The sequence below is a fragment of the Haematobia irritans genome, chromosome 4 (genome assembly GCF_050003625.1).
Source record: "Haematobia irritans isolate KBUSLIRL chromosome 4, ASM5000362v1, whole genome shotgun sequence".
NCBI classification, from domain to species: Eukaryota; Metazoa; Arthropoda; class Insecta; order Diptera; family Muscidae; genus Haematobia; species Haematobia irritans.
Genome location: NC_134400.1, coordinates 135,629,580 through 135,648,064, shown reverse-complemented (window position 1 = coordinate 135,648,064; position 18,485 = coordinate 135,629,580). Strand labels below are relative to the sequence as shown.

Genomic DNA, 18,485 nt, shown 5'->3' with positions numbered 1-18,485 from the left:
ATTTCTATAGAAAATCTTGTCAACATTTTATTTCTATAGAAAATTTTGTCAAAATTTTATTTCTATGGCAAATTTTGTCAAAATTTTATTTCTATAGAAAATTTTGTCAAAATTTTATTTCTATAGAAAATTTTGTCAAAATTCTATTTCTATAGAAAATTTTGTCAAAATTTTATTTCTATAGAAAATTTTGTCAAAATTCTATTTCTATAGAAAATTTTGTCAAAATTTTATTTCTATAGAAAATTTTGTCAAAATTTTATTTCTATAGAAAATTTTGTCAACGTTTTACTATAGAAAATTTTGACAATATGTTATTTCTATAGAAAATTTTGTCAAAATTTTATTTCTATGGAAAATTTTGTCACAATTTTATTTCTATAGAAAATTTTGTCAAAATTTTATTTCTATAGAAAAGTTTGTCAAAATTTTATTTCTATGGAAAATTTTGTCAAAATTTTATTTCTATAGAAAATTTTTTCAAAATTTTATTTCTATGGAAAATTTTGTCAAAATTTTATTTCTATAGAAAATTTTGTCAAAATTTTATTTCTATAGAAAAATTTGTCAAAATTTTATTTCTATGGAAAATTTTGTCACAATTTTATTTTTATAGAAAATGTTGTCAAAATTTTATTTCTATTGAAAATTTTGTCAAAATTTTATTTCTATAGAAAATTTTGTCAAAATTTTATTTCTATGGAAAATTTTGTCAAAATTTTATTTCTATAGAAAATTTTGTCAAAATTTTATTTCTATAGAAAATTTTGTCAAAATTTTATTTCTATAGAAAATTTTGTCAAAATTTTATTTCTATAGAAAATTTTGTCAAAATTTTATTTCTCTAGAAAATTTTGTCAATATTTTATTTCTATAGAAAATTTTGTCAAAATTCTATTTTTATAGAAAATTTTGTCAAAATTTTATTTCTATAGAAAATTTTGTCAATATTTTATTTCTATAGAAAATTTTGTCAAAATTTTATTTCTATAGAAAAATTTGTCAAAATTTTATTTCTATGGAAAATTTTGTCACAATTTTATTTTTATAGAAAATGTTGTCAAAATTTTATTTCTATTGAAAATTTTGTCAAAATTTTATTTCTATAGAAAATTTTGTCAAAATTTTATTTCTATGGAAAATTTTGTCAAAATTTTATTTCTATAGAAAATTTTGTCAAAATTTTATTTCTATAGAAAATTTTGTCAAAATTTTATTTCTATAGAAAATTTTGTCAAAATTTTATTTCTATGGAAAATATTGTCACAATTTTATTTCTATAGAAAAATTTGTCAAAATTTTATTTCTATGGAAAATTTTGTCACAATTTTATTTCTATAGAAAATGTTGTCAAAATTTTATTTCTATGGAAAATTTTGTCAAAATTTTATTTCTATAGAAAATTTTGTCAAAATTTTATTTCTATAGAAAATTTTGTCAAAATTCTATTTCTATAGAAAATTTTGTCAAAATTTTATTTCTATAGAAAAATTTGTCAAAATTTTATTTCTATGGAAAATATTGTCACAATTTTATTTCTATAGAAAAATTTGTCAAAATTTTATTTCTATGGAAAATTTTGTCACAATTTTATTTCTATAGAAAATGTTGTCAAAATTTTATTTCTATGGAAAATTTTGTCAAAATTTTATTTCTATAGAAAATTTTGTCAAAATTTTATTTCTATGGAAAATTTTGTCAACATTTTATTTCTATAGAACATTTTGCCAAAACTTTATTTCTATAAAAAAATTTTGTTAAAATTTTTTTTTATAGCAAATTTTGTCAATATTTTATTTCTATAGAAAGTTTTGTACAAATTTTATTTCTATAGAAAATTTTGTCAAAATTCTATTTCTATAGAAAATTTTGTCAAAATTTTATTTCAATTGAAAATTTTGTCACAATTTTATTTCTATAGAAAATTTTGTCAAAATTTTATTTCTATAGAAAAGTTTGTCAAAATTTTATTTCTGTAGAAAATTTTGTCAACGTTTTATTTCTATAGAAAATTTTGTCAAAGTTTTATTTCTATAGAAAATTTTGTCAAAATTTTATTTCTATAGAAAATTTTGTCAACGTTTTATTTCTATGGAAAATTTTGTCAACATTTTATTTCTATAGAAAATTTTGTCACAATTTTATTTCTATAGAAAATTTTGTCAAAATTTTATTTCTATAGAAAAGTTTATCAAAATTTTATTTCTGTAGAAAATTTTGTCAAAATTTTATTTCTATAGAAAATTTTGTCACAATTTTATTTCTATAGAAAATTTTGTCAAAACTTTATTTTTATAAAAAATTTTGTCAACGTTTTATTTTGTGGAAAATTTTGTCAAAATTTTATTTTTATTGAAAATGTCAAAATTTTTTCTACCAGTTTGGTAGAAAGTGGCAAAAAATTCAATATTTTTCTTTCCAAAAAAATTTATATCGAAAAGAAAATGACAAACAATGTTTGTTTTTCCAAAATTTTATAAACTGAATTCAAATTCAGTTAAAAAAATCTAACACTAAAAATCTACACACTAAAAAGAAATACTTTGCTCCGGAACCAAATTTTAGACAAACGAAAATCCACTTTGCTAAAAAATAATTTATTTAAAAGCAAATAAATTTATAACAAGCGATGCAACGATTATTACTACTATTTTTAGTTGCTTTCAAATGTCGATCCTCAGAAAACTCTTCTTTCAGTGTAGCTATTATAGTAGGCCCCTCTTATGTCATATAATAATAGTTAAATAAGATAATTAATAGTATCTTAAGGAACACTTACACGGCCCAGCAGAATATCAATAGGGCGACTCATAACTATACTGGAATATTTAAAGTTGTTGTTTTTTTTTTAATGTATTAGTAAAGACTCTTAAATCTTTAGTATCACAGACAAAGCTACATCAATTTTTGTTTCTCTATTTGTATGAGCAGATAAAAATTTATAGAGCTTTATTTTCTAACTTATTATCACTTTTAATTTTTTTATTTTTTTTCCTTTGGATGTTTTAATCACATAACAATTTGATTTTTGGTGTATGTAAGAAAAAACGATGGTGGTGAATTTTATTTAAATTAGTTTAAATTATTGATTAAATGCTTTGGTTATTTCGCGAAGTTTCTTTTTTGAATATTTTGCACAATAATTATAGACAACTTTCGTCCGCGTCTAGACTACGACTATGAATGAAATACTTCGATGAGAATTTTCTAATTTAAAAAATATTAATGATGAGGAACGCGCAATTCTCCAGCGCCACTAAATAATTGCCCTTGCATTGAGATAGGGACACGCTTGTGTAGGAACTGAGAAACCGCGAGCAAAACAAACAAAACCGATACTGACACCATCAACCGAACAGCAGCAGCAGTAATACTGTCACAGAGCAAACCAATGGAATTGTCTGTTATTAACACTCATACCACACGGACGTAGCTCTAATCAAGTACTGTTGTCAGCTGGATATCTCCAAGTGCTGGCGCGATGACAAAGTCGAATTTTTTTATGTTTTTTGTTTTGATCTTTATTTTCGAGGGTTTTAGTACTTGTTATTTACTGGCAAATGATATGCAATGGCCCATAATCACATCATGGAAACTGTGGGTTTACTACACATACATGTAGAAAATCAACCAGCTTATAATCTATGGCCAAGTGTAAATCTTTTATTATAGTGAGATAACGATTTACTATTGTGAAAAAAAAAATTGTTTTGTGATTTTTCTGTGTGTTTTCAATTCGGAACTCATTACTGTGATAAAAAATCTATATTTAAAAAATCCATTGTTCTACAACGAACTTTTGAACTGTTACTTGTGCGAGTGTAAATTACACAGAATGTTCGTCTGCTGTTTGTCTTCACCGAATATTTTATCAAAGATTTTAATAGAATATGTTTTTACAAACCTATATTAATTTAGAAATTTCGTGCAAACATATATATGTTTAGAGATGTCAGAGAAAGAAATGTCAGAGAAAGAAAGAAAACGAAAGATGGCAACGGAGAGAGTGGATGAAAGACGTCAACATCACGGTTGCCAGATTTTTTTGAGAGAGATCCCCAAAATTTCGAAATTATTTCCCCAAAATATCCCCAACTGAAATATTTTTCCCCACGAAAAATCCCCAAAGAAAAAATGCATATAATTATTGTATGTGTGCAAATTTTATTCTACGAAAAATAAAAACAATCTTACAATATCGAATTCTTTAATAGGTAAGGACTTCAGCAAGTCTGTTAGCTCGTCAATTGTTGCAATCGATGTGTGTTTTGCAATACAAATTACAGAGTTTTTTCTTCCGAAAGTTATACCAAAACTAATCTTCCAAAAATTGGAGAAAATCCAAACAAGAATTATTTTGTAAAAATTTTATTTCTATAGGAAAATTTTCTCAAAATTTTACTTCTACAGAAAATTTTGTCAAAATTTCATTTCTATAGAAAATTTTGTTAAAATTTTATTTTTTTGAAAATTTTGTCAAAATAGTATTTCTATAGAAAATTTTGTCAAAATTTTATTTCTGTAGAAAATGTAGTCAAAATTTTATTTCTATAGAAAATTGTGTCAAAATTTTATTTTATTTCGTTTTGTTTATTATTGTTGGTTTCTCTTCTTCTATTTCTATAAAATTTGGTCAAGGGAAAACGCGTTTAAATCGGTGAAGTCGTTTATTTAAAAAATCAAATTAAATTTCTTTTTCAAGTTCAATTAGTATTATTCAGTTAGGCTTTCGCTTTTCCAAATCCGAATTGCCGGGCCTCACGCTTGACACCTGCCATCAGATTTTGTACAGCCACCTTGTCCACCTTCTTCGCCGCAGAAAGCCAGTTTGCCTTGAACTGCTGCTCGTCCTTAGCAGTTTTTTTGGTCTTCTTTAGGTTCCGCTTGACAATAGCCCAGTATTTCTCAATTGGGCGGAGCTCTGGCATGTTGGGAGGGTTCTTGTCCTTGGGAACCACCTGCACGTTGTTGGCGGCGTACCACTCCATGGCCTTTTTACCGTAATGGCAAGATTCCAAATCCGGCCAAAACAGTACGGAACAACCGTGTTTCTTCAGGAAAGGCAGCAGACGTTTATTCAAACACTCTTTCACGTAAGTTTCTTGGTTGACAGTCCCGGAAGTATGAAAATGCTGCTTTTCAAGCCACAGGTACAGATGGCTTGCCAAACCAGATATTTCTTTGCGAACTTTGACAGTTTTATGTACTTGAAAATATCTGCTATCTTTCCCCTTCCTTTTGCCGTATAAAACTCCTGTCCCGGAAGCTGCTTGTAGTCGGCTTTGACGTAGGTTTCGTCGTCCGTTACCACGCAGTCAAACTTCGTCAGCATCGTCGTGTACAGCCTCCGGGATCGCGCTTTGGCCGTCGTATTTTGTTTATCATCGCGATTTGGAGCTCGTTTTTTGGCTCGATGCACGGTTGTAGACGATACACCCAGCTTATTTGCGACATCTCGGCGAGAGAGGTTAGGGTTTCGCTTGAAGCTACCGGCAACTCTCTTTGTCGTCTCAGCGGCTTCCGGTTTTCGATTTCCCCCCGATCCAGACTTCCTGGCTGTCGACAAACGTTTCCCAAACACTTTAATTACATTTGTAACGGTTGATTTGGCAACTTTTAGCGATTTTGCCAGCTTTGCGTGCGAGTAGCTTGGATTTTCTCGATGCGCGAGCAAAATTTTGATACGCTGCTCTTCTTGCTTGGACGGCATTTTGACAACTGAAGAGTGAATTCCAAAATCAAAATAGAAGCAACATTCTACACACACACCTTCAAAATGAGGGGTGTTCAGGTTTTTTAAATGCAAAATTGAAAGAAATACGTCAAGTTTATATTGACCAAATTTTGACCGTATCACCCTTTAAATGTGATCCAACTCTTTCTGTCCAAATGCCTTTTAATGTTTGTTTAACCTGTACTTTGCCATAATTGAAAATGGAGTGAGGATAAGTTTATTGAATGGGAATTCTCTTATATCTGCTTTCTACATTTGAGATGAAAACAAATTTGCTATATATTATATAATTGTTGTCTTCGTCCATTTCGTAACACATTTGCATTTCTTATTCACAATTTTATTAACGTCCGCCAATTTTACCCAACCTCCCTCTTCCCGGAATATACGATGATCTTGTGGTAAGTTTTTTATAAATATAGATTTCGTATTCAAATTACTTTTCTTACTTAACTTTTATATGTCTAGTCTTCTAATATTTTTAAAATCTCGTAAATGCGATTAGAAAACATGTTGTCAGTTTTTTTCTATTGTGTCCTAACAAAAATTTTAAAATTGATCGAAAATAAATCTTATTTCTAATTAGTCCTGATTCATAATTTTCCCGTTTTGCTTATGAAAGGTACATTTTATTATTAAATATACCAACAGTGTTGTTGAGGCAAATTGCCATGTAGCGATTTCCAAAGTATATTGAATAAATGCAAAGCTTAATAAAAGTTTTGATTTATTTTGCTAATGTATTATATTAAAATTGCAAATAGTGAAGAAAGTAGTTAATTTAATTGTTACATACTTTTTGGTTTGTAAAATCACTAATCATTAAAAAAGAAATTCTGAATTAATACCATGTCATCACTCTCACTTATTTCAACTGCAACATTAATATACTTTGAAAATGGTGGCATTCTGGGAAGCTTCTTTAACAATTAAAAAGATTCGTTAACAGATAATTTTCCAAAGACATTAAAAAAATCGATTGTTAGTAAACTGTAATATATTTAATTTTTTAATAAAATGTTGCCAGATCAACAATAAGAAAATCATGGAGCTTTTGGTTGTTGCCCCAACAAATAGTTGTTCAAGCCAAACTAAAACATGTTTAAATGTAATCGAGTTTAAATGATACCAGGCAATGATTTCCAATTGAACACTGACTGCTTCCCCTTTATCAGTAGACTTTTGTAAACTAACCAATTTCTGTGGGTGTAGAAATAAGTGTTTGAGACGATTTGCATTTTGCTTACTCATTGTTCTTAAGTGTAATGATAAGATTACAAAACTGTATTTTTTGATAAGTGCAAAATCTTTAATAAGTTGTAGAAATGCGTTATAACATCAATCGCATAATATTTCATTCTTTAGAATATGCGTATTGGCGTGACATAATCATATTTTTTTTTTATTTATTGTCTAGTCGTATCTTGCATACATATATAACCGAGTAGTTGCTCGACTTTAAATAGTGCATGTTTGCACTGGGAACCTTCAAATATAATTTTTATACCCTCCACCATAGGATGGGGGGTATATTAACTTTGTCATTCGGTTTGTAACACATCGAAATATTGCTCTAAGACCCCATAAAGTATATATATATATATATATATATATATATATATATATATATATATATATATATATATATATATATATATATATATATATATATATATATATATATATATATATATATATATATATATATATATATATATATATATATATATATATATATATATATATATATATATATATATATATATATATATATATATATATATATATATATATATATATATATATATATATATATATATATATATTCTGGGTCGTGGTGAAATTCTGAGTCGATCTGAGCATGTCCGTCCGTCCGTCCGTCTGTTGAAATCACGATAACTTCCGAACGAAACAAGCTATCGACTTGAAACTTGGCACAAGTAGTTGTTATTGATGTAGGTCGGATGGTATTGCAAATGGGCCATATCAGTCCACTTTTACGTATAGCCCCCATATAAACGGACCCCCAAATTTGGCTTTCGAGGCCTCTAAGAGAAGCAAATTTCATCCGATCCGGCTGAAATTTGGTACATGGTGTTAGTATATGGTCTTTAACAACCATGCAAAAATTGGTTCACATCGGTCCATAATTATATATAGCCCCCATATAAACCGATCCCCCGGTTTGGCTTGCGGAGCCTCTAAGAGAAGCAAATTTCATCCGATCCGGCTGAAATTTGGTACATGGTGTTAGTATATGGTCTCTAACAACCATGCAAAAATTGGTCCATAATTATATATAGCCCCCATATAAACCGATTCCCCGATTTGGCTTGCGGAACCTCTAAGAGATGCAAATTTCATCCGATCCAGCTGAAATTTGGTCCATGGTGTCAGCATATGATCTCTAACAACCATGCAAAAATTGGTCCACATCGGTCCATAATTATATATAGCCCCCATATAAACCGATCTCCAGATTTGACCTCCGGAGCCTCTTGGAAGACCAAAATTCATCTGATTCAGTTGAATTTTGGTACGCGGTGTTAATATATGGCCTCAAACACCCGTGCATAAATTGGTCGATATCGGTCCATAATTATATATAGGCCCCATATAAACCGATCCCCAGATTTGACCTCCGGAGCCCCTTGGAAGAACAAAATTCTTCCCATTCGGTTGAAATTTGGTACGTGATGTTAGTATATGGAATCCGACAACCATGCAGGAATTGGTTCCTATCAGTCCATAATTATAACAGGTTGGCTGATAAGTCCCCGGTCTGACACATAGATGGCGTCGCTAGTATTAAATGCGTATTATTTCTATATAGTACAAACCTTCAAATGATTCATGTCAAAATTTGACGTTTGTAAGTCAATTAGTTTGTGAGATAGAGCGTGTTTTGTGAAGCAATTTTTGTTATTGTGAAAAAATGGAAAAAAAGGAATTTCGTGTTTTGATAAAATACTGTTTTCTGAAGGTAAAAAATACGGTGGAAGCAAAAACTTGGCTTGATAATGAGTTTCCGGACTCTGCCCCAGGGAAATCAACAATAATTGATTGGTATGCAAAATGCAAGCGTGGTGAAATGAGCACGGAGGACGGTGAAAGCAGTGGACGCCCGGAAGAGGTGGTTACCGACGAAAACATAAAAAAACCACACAATGATTTTGAATGACCGTAAAATGAAGTTGATCGAGATAGCAGAGGCCTTAAAAATATCCAAGGAACGTGTTGGTCATATCATTCATCAATATTTTGATATGCGGAAGCTCTGTGCAAAATGGGTGCCGCGCGAGCTCACATTTGACCAAAAACAACAACGTGTTGATGATTCTGAGCGATGTTTGCAGCTGTTAACTCGTAATACACCCGAGTTTTTCCGTCGATATGTGACAATGGATGAAACATGGCTCCAGCACTACACTCCTGAGTCCAATCGAAAGTCGGCTGAGTGGACAGCGACCGGTGAACCGTCTCCGAAAGACTCAAAAGTCCGCTGGCAAAGTATTGGCCTCTGGTTTTTGGGATGCGCATGGAATAATTTTTATCGATTATCTTGAGAAGGGAAAACCCATCAACAGTGACTATTATATGGCGTTATTGGAGCGTTTGACGGTCGGCCCCATATGAAGAAAAAGTGTTGTTCCACCAAGACGATGGCAAAAATTGGGCTTCGAATTGCTTCCCCACCCACTGTATTCTTCAGATCTGGCCCCAGCGACTTTTTCTTGTTCTCAGACCTCAAAAGGATGCTCGCAGGGAAAAAATTTGGCTTCAATGAAGAGGTGATCGCCGAAACTGAGGCCTATTTTGAGGCAAAACCGAAGGAGTACTACCAAAAGGGTATCAAAAAATTTGAAGGTCGTTATAATCGTTGTATCGCTCTTGAAGGGAACTATGTTGAATAATAAAAACGAATTTTGACAAAAAAATGTGTTATTCTTTGTTAGACCGGGGACTTATCAGCCAACCTGTTACATAGCTCCCATATAAACCGATCCCCAGATTTGACCTCTGGTGCCTTTTTGGAGAAGCAAAATTCATCCGATCTGGTTGAAATTTGGTACGTGGTGGTAGTATATGATATTTAACAACCATGCCAAAAGTGGTCCATATCAGTCCATAATCATATATAGCCCCCATATAAACCGATCCCTAGATTTGGTTTTGGAGCCTCTTGGAGGAGCAAATTTCATCCGAGTCAGTTGAAATTTGGTACATTGTGCTACTATATGGCCGTTACCAACCATGTCTATATAGGTCCATATCGGTCTATAGTTATATACAGCCCTCAGATAAATCGATCCCTAATCACACAAAAATTGGTCCATATCAAGTTCATAATTGTATATAGCCCCCATATAAGCGACACCCATATTTCAATTCTGGCTCTCTACGTACCGTGCAAAAAGTCCATATCGATTCGTAATTATTTGTGGACTTAACTATACATAACTTGTTTGTCTACACTCAAAAAAAAGTGAACTCTCTATTTCACTAAAGCCAATTTAACTTTCGTTTAGTTCATGGAATTATTTTGTTTGGAGAAAGTTTCCTATACTCTAGTAATGTTTTCCGTACGGTAGTTAAATTAACTAAAACGAGGAAAAAAATATACACAAATGAAGGATAAAGATTAACTAAATTCGTGTCTTCCACAAAATAGTTCAACATTTCTTTAAATTTGTAAATTTTACTACAAATGCGTTCATCATGAACTTCGTATATCACTAAAGACATTCTTGCAATTTTGAACTCCATTTTTTTCCTTGAAACTACAAAATTTTCTTTAACAAGTGAAAAAACTTAATTATGTTTAATAAATTTTCTTAAATTTATCGAAAAATATTTACTTATTTTTATGACATCGGCGTGATGGCAGCGTTTGTTATACTGTTTAGTTAAAATTTTCTAAAAATATTCAAAATTTTCTAAAATTAACCGAAATTTTTCTTCCTGGTGGGTTCACTGTTTTTTTAGTGTAATATATATAACGTATGGACTAACTCACAATTTAGAAAACGATGGTAAAGAAGTTTTAAGATACCACAACCCATGTAATTCGATTGTGGATGACAGTCTTTCGTAGAAGTTTCTACGCAATCCATGGTGGAGGGTACATAAGATTCGGCCTGGCCGAATTTACGGCCGTATATACTTCTTTTTTTTTTAATTTTTTGTACTACATACATTTTATGTACATAAATTTTAATCTCGTTCGTAGTATTCCTCTCAATTTATAAATAAGGTTATCTTTATATAAAGGGTTGTTTAAGTTTTTTATTCAATTTCTGTCTATTACAAACATATTATTGTAGAGAAATCAAGAGAGTAATCTATTGTAATTATTAATATCAACCTTTATCATAGGTTGATATTATTTTTCAAATTAAAATGGGCGACTAATCCCAAGCAAAGAATCAGGATCAAACGATCGACATACATTTTCTCTGTTTAGCAGTACATACCGAATATATAAAATTTTTCAAATCTCATTATAACTAAAAGTGGAATAATCTAAAGCATGAATTTAACAAGCTTTCATTCTTTACAATTAATTATTACAGGCAATTTCTCGTTAAAAAAATATGATATTCTCGCAATAGCACGAACTTAGTACCCATCTTATAAAAAGTCCATTATTCGATGTTGGTAATCATTAAATGTTGATAAGTTTAACTTATGAGGCGAACAGTTAAGTAGATTGGACACATTATTTTTTTAATAAATGCTAGTAAAGACATATGCATAAAATAACGATATGAAACTCTCATTACTTTACGTTTAGGCCTTTTAAATACAGAATTCAGAAAAACAAAGTTTGAACAACTGCGGAACAACGAGACTAAAATTTACTACTACGTTTAAAGTAAAAGGTTAAATATCATGGAAAGGTATTTGGACTAAGATTTTAGTCTGTTTCAAAAAGTTGTTTTTTTATTGTTTTTGTAAGATTTGTATTAAATTAAACAAAAACGATTTTTAGTAAAACTTCATTTAAAACAAATAGAACAAAATTTTTCTAAAATTTTGTTTACTTGATTTGATAGCCGACTTCGAAATTCCTTTTATTTTATTCTGTAATTTAAAGTCACTAAACGCCTATAAAATATACTACATCATAAAACCAATCATGAGTACTCGTATATCGGCATCTCGTCTTCAAATTACAAAATTCAATAAATAAGCCATTATATCATTATATCTACAAAGGAACGTTATAACAGTCTTGAATGCGCATCATAGGTCATAAATGCATTTCAACACAAAAAAGACCGAAAAACTAAACAATGAATAAAGCCAGCATACGGCCACTGAATGTCATTGCATGCCTTTAAATTTCTAATAAATCGATTGCTAACGACAATGTACTGAAGTGGTGAACTTGAAAATTGAAAATGTCTATACTGATTTTTTTGACATGTTGGATTTCTTAAAGCTTGTTCTTAGCAAATAAAAGAGTGCTTACCAACATTGTCCAATAGCTAGAATGAGTAGACATTCAAAAAAAAAAGCTTTCCAATCATTTGGGACAACATTTTCATCTTTCCAAAACAAAAAAAAAATATTAGTAATAATAGCCTAATAATAATAAATAAACCATTATATCTTCACATGTACTAAGATCATGGTTGCAAATTATGTCAAAATTTTATTTTTATATGAATTTTTTTCAAAATTATATTTCTATAGAAAATTTTGTGAAAATTTTTTTCTATAGAAAACTTTGTCACTTTGTTTTCTATAGAAAATTTTGTCAAAATTGTATTTATATAGGAAATTTTTATAGACAATTTATATAGAAATAAAATTGTGACAAAATTGTTTTTTTACATAAAGAGGTGTATTTCAAGTAGTTTTAACGTGTTAATGATTTTTTCATTATCTTTTGGGCCGTATTTAACCCCATGTATAGTATCAGATATGATGTTATATATACCATATCTTATTAGATATGGGAGATATAATTAGATATTACACTATATATGATGAGATCTGCGATTATATCTAACCAGATCTAGCGCCATATATAGCATATCTGTGCAGATCTAATTATATCTGAACAGATCCAATTAGATATTATTAAATAGGATTGGATCCTCCAATTTTTACACGGGTATCAATTTTTATACCCTGCGCCACACTGTGGAACAGGGTATTATAAGTTAGTGCATATGTTTGCAACACCCAGAAGGAGACGAGATAGACACATGGTGTCTTTGGCAAAAATGCTTAGGGTGGGCTCCTGAGTCGATATAGCCATGTCCGTCTGTCCGTGAACACATTTTTGTAATCAAAATCTAGGTCGGAGTTTTAGTCCAATTGACTTCAAATTTGACACAAATATGTGTTTTTGCTCAGAATAGAACCCTATTGATTTTGGAAGAAATCGGTTCAGATTTAGATATAGCTCCCATATATATATTTCGTCCAATATAGACTTATATGGCCCTAGAAGCCAGAGTTTTACCCTAATTTGCTTAAAATTTTGCTCAAGAAGAACAATTAGTGCTATAGTCAAGTGTGCCAAATTTTATTGAAATCGGTTTAGAATTAGATATATCTTCCATATATATACGCATGAAAAAGACTGTTTTTCATATGTTTGGCTATAAACATTATATGTTTGGAACACAAATTTTTAAACACAATATTTTTGAGTGCAAGCATATAATGTTCATAAACTAGCATAACATGTTTGGGACATATATGTTAATATGTTAGAACATATTATGTTTGGGACATAAAATGTTTGTAAATATAATATGCTTGGATGCAAACATATATTAATTTAGAAATAGCCTATAAACACATATGTGTTTAGTAGCTTGGAGCGCTATTTAAAAGGAGCGATATTGAACTAAGTTGGTGGTTGTTGCTTGTTATTACAAAATTAACATTTTATTTTTCCTTGGGCAATTGATCAGCTACTTCTTTGATCCTTACAAACTGTGTGGTCCGCTGTTCGAATCCCCGTCCGGCAAAAGGTAAATTTAAAATAAAAAACAAGTATATACAGCAGTAAGTTCGGCCGGGCCGAATCTTAAATACCCACCACCATGAACCAAATATTAGGGTTTCCTTTGAAATTTGAGGGCTTGAGGACTTGAGGACACTTCCCGAAGATAAATTTAAAGATTTCACCTATGAGGACTATATCAGATTCTGGATTTATAAGGACCATTTTTGTTTGAGTTTTAGAGGAATCATTAACATCTCTTGTAAGTGTGCAAGAAAATTATAAAATAACGTCTTGATTTGAAATCTGTAGAAGTAAAATCTGGAAATTTTACATTGAGTTTCAAGCAATTTTCATGATCAGTGCGCCTTCTACACCCTCAAGAAGTGAAGTCGGTCTATATGGAGGCATTACCAAATGGACCGATAAAAACTTAATCCGATACACGTTTTTGTGAGCCTAAAATACCAGAATATTTACAATTTCAGGCAAATCAGATAAAAACTACGGTTTCTAGAAACCCAAGGAGTTAAATCGGGAGATCGTTCTTATGGGGGCTATACTAAAATATGGACCGATACTCACCGTTTTCGGCACACCTCTTTATGACCCGAAAATAACTCTTTTGTTTCAATAGATTTTTTTTTTTAATTTTCTTTCTATACGAAATTTTGTCAAAATTTTATTTTTTCAAATTCTATAAATTTTGTCAAAACTTTTTTCTATAGAAAATGTTGTCAAAATTTTTTTCTATACAAATTTTTTCAAAATATTTCTATACAAAATTATTTTCCAAATTTTATATTTGTACAATTTCTTTTTAATTTTATTTCTATAGAAAATTTTGTCAAAATTTTATTTCTTAAGGAAATTTTGTCAAAATTTTGTTCCTATAGAATTTTGTTTTGTTTTTTATACCCTGCACCACTACTGTGGTACAGGGTATAAGTTTGTGCATTTGTATGTAACGCCAAGAAATAGTGGTCATAGATCCATCTTTTAGTACACCGATCGAAAATCTTGCAAAATATCAGCCAAATCGGTTCAGATTTAGATATAGCTCCCATATATATCTTTCGTCCGATTTAGACTCATATGACCACAGAGGCCAAAGTTTACTACCGATCTTCGTGAAATTTTGCAGAGAGGGTAGAATTGACATTCTACCAATGCTTGGTAAATTTGATTGAAATCGGTTCAAATTTAGATATAGCTCCCATATATATCTTTCGTCCGATTTGAACTTATATGGCCACAAAAGCCAGAGTTTTGCCGTGATTTGCTTCAAATTTTGCACAAGCGGTACTTTTAACGATACTATTGTATGTGCCAAATATGGTCAAAATCGATTCAGATTTAGATATAACTCCCATATATATATTCCGTTCGATTTGAACTTATATGGCCTCAAAATCCAGGGTTTTGCCGTGATTTGCTTCAAATTTCGCACAAGGAGTACGTTTAGTAGTATAGGTAATTGTGACAAATTTGGTTGAAATCGGTTCAGATTTAGATATGGCTCCCATATATATCTCCCGTCCGATTTGCACTTATATGATCAGGGGGGCCAAAGTTATACTCCCATTTACGTGAAATTTCGCATAGATAGCAGAATTATTATTCTAACTATGCATGTCAAATTTAGTCAAAATTGGTTCAGATTGTATATAGCTCCCATATATACGTACACCAGAGTTGGGGAAATATGGTAGACTGTTTCATATTTTAGACCCATTTTCAATGGGATTTTCCTCCAATTGACTGTATAGTTTCCTCAGAGAATACAAATATGGCCAAAATTCTCACACTCTACACAAATTTCTGTGATGATTTCCCCATATCATAGCCATATCCTACACACCACACACTTGACCACATATCTTGGCGAGATCTAACCAATATCCTTGTAAAATCGCCACTGCTGAGTAGCAAAAATTGTAAATATTACTCTAATTGTCATATATCTCGAATACATACGTATTTTGGTCAAAATTTTATTTCTTTAGGAATTTTTGTAAAAATTTTATTTCTATAGAAAATTTGTGAAGTACCTCTTAGTTGAAGAGAAATATTTTGCAAAATCTACCAAAACATCAAGAATTCTACCTATCTACCCAACAGTAAAAAATCTAACATTTTCGGTCAAATTCTACCAACTGTGGCAACCGTAAAAACAAGCGTTAAATGTAAACCGTACAACAAAATACGCATCATAGATGATAAATGCATTTGCAATTTTGAAATTAGATTGGAAATAGAATTAAACTTGAGGAAATTAAACAAATTAAAAATACCGTCGAAAGAAACGTAATTATATAAATGGTGGTGGAATAAGCAGAGTAGAAATGGACTTGATATTAATGTTAACAAGTATAGTGCCATTCTATTTAATGATCATGGACGGGGTGGTATTAGGATATGCATTGGTGCATCTCCTGTCAATTTTGTTAATGAGATGAGGTGTTTAGGTGTTGTCATTGACCACAAGTTGGAGTTTGACATCACATAGGTGGGATCCTCCCCAGAGTCATGTTTAGGTTAGGTTAGGTGGTAGCCCGATGTTTCAGGCTCACTTAGTTTTAGTTTTGATTGCGTAGACTATATTGTGTGGATGCGTATATGCCTATATTCCCCAGAGAGTGGCAATGGCACTTTTTATGCCCCATGTTAATTACTGCATTGAGATTATATCTGCGACGTTTGGCTTCCAGTTTACCAGAATAGAAAATGCAGTGAAGTCAATTGTTCGGTATGTCCATGGTCTCAGGAAATATGATCATGTCTCGGTTTATGTTAGTAGCTTCCTTGGGTTTCCATTTGCGCGCTATGTTGATCTCCGGTTACTTCAATGTTTTTATAGAATTATGACGTCACACGGTTCTCCTCTACTCCGCATCAAGTTATATTTCTGTAGATCATCTAAGAATCCACAACTTCTCATTCCACGTATTTTATCCCTGCACTATGAAAGATCATTTGTTGTAAGAATTTCTAGACTTTGGAACCATCTTCCGTTGTAGCTTAGAAATTTCTCTTTTACTAGAAATGTTTTTAATACCAGATGTATTGAATTTCTCTTACAGTAACCGATGTTTATTTAAGTCATAACTTGTCTGTTATCATTTTATTTTTTTTTCTCTTGTTTCTTTTTTTATATTAAAATGGTTTGGCCTTAAAATGGTTTGGCCTTAGTCGCTCATATATACTTATTTTATTTATATTTCTACATTTTTTAATGTCTCACATTGTGATTTTTAATTTTATTACATTTAAGTTTTCTACTCATGTGCCGTAAGCTTTGGAAAATGCAGTAGTATATTACTAAGTAGAGTGAATAATCTTATATTTTTCTTTAGACATATGCAAAAGTGTTTTCAGTATTAAGAGATTTATTATAGTTTTATTTGGCCAGTTTTGGCTTTTTATATTACGTTGTTGAACAAATAAATAAACAAAAAATGTGAAAAACAATCGAAAAGGTGAATTTTCAACGTTTGAAAAACTGGAAGGTTTTCTTACATTTCACATTCACCTAAGCTAGCCTACATTTCACATTACCATCGACTAGCATAATTAAGGTAATTACTTCTCGATATCTCACAAAAAGAAACGTTGATATTTATAGAAGATCAAAGGTATTTTCCGATAAGGCTTTTTGATGCGAATGCTTTCACTTCAGAGAAATTGGTCCGAATGTCTTTTTATTTAAGCATCGCATCGCAAACTGAGATTATCATTCGGTTTATATTACAAATTAACATAGTCACTTAGGGCTTGAGAAACCAGAAAGTGTATGTACCCTTGCTGTTGTAGTAGCTTTGAAAATCTGAGGTGATAATACTAAAGTTCACGTTGAATTCGTTGGAGCTTCTTCGACGCCGATTATCATGGAAACCCCTTGATCATTGTGAAATTCTTCTTATTTCTGCGTATTGAAAATGTGCACATTGGTTCATAGATGTATAGCCCCAATAAAACGTAAACTAGTCCCTAGATTCAACTTATTGAACGTACATCCGATTGACGTTAAGAATTAGTCCAGATCTGCATGTCTGCCGTATAAATCGATCCCAAAATTTGACTTTATGAGCGTCCTAAAGGTTTATTTTTCTTCCGATACGCTTCAAGTGCAGTATATTTCAACCAAATAAACCAATAAACTTATCTTCAGATAGATACCATATTTACCAAATATATCGAACCAATACTCAGATAAATATCTTGATATATTCATAATTTTATCAAAATAAATTTGGCATTGAACTATACGATGTAAATTTTCAACATTCACAACAAAAATAGCGCCCAAGTGGATCTATCCCTTAATGAATCGTCTATATTTTATATTTAAAGAATGTTAGAAATATTTCTGTTTGAAAGAAATTAAAATGTGTTCAACAGTGAACATGTAATGATAGACAATGATAGCGTAAGCCAGAGAAAGGATCAATAAATAATACTCATTAATATATTGGGCTCGACTTTTTTTATTTAAGCAGAGCCTTCTTTTTGGATGATGCCATGGTGCTATAATTACTATGCACGTGGGTCTAATCCTAGTTTCGGCCGAACACCAAAAATTCAGATATGTCGAGTTTTTTTCGGACTCGATTATAAAAACGGATTTCTTGTGAATGAGCTAAACATGAAAACGTGCGACACTCAGCGATAAGAGTGAAGTTGCCCACTTTGATATCACAATAAATAGTCTAAATAAGCCTGAAATAACGCACAGATCCAATTCAAACAAAACGTTTATCAGATGTAATAAAAAAAATCATTTTT

At 30.8% G+C, this 18,485-nt stretch overlaps 1 protein-coding gene across 2 annotated transcripts in view; it reads right to left on the bottom strand.

The window, feature by feature from the left end:
- UGP (UDP-glucose pyrophosphorylase) overlaps positions 1-18,485 on the bottom strand; it is an 86,716-nt gene that overhangs the window by 67,363 nt on the left and 868 nt on the right. Inside the window, exon 1 of one of the 2 annotated variants that reach the window (XM_075303354.1) lies at positions 2,780-3,245. The exons of the other annotated variant lie outside the window; for it this stretch is intronic. Within the exon in view, the coding sequence (XP_075159469.1) occupies positions 2,780-2,812 (33 nt within the window). The 5' untranslated portion in view covers positions 2,813-3,245. Of the gene's footprint in view, positions 1-2,779; positions 3,246-18,485 lie in introns of those variants that run through there. 2 annotated transcript variants of the gene reach the window in all.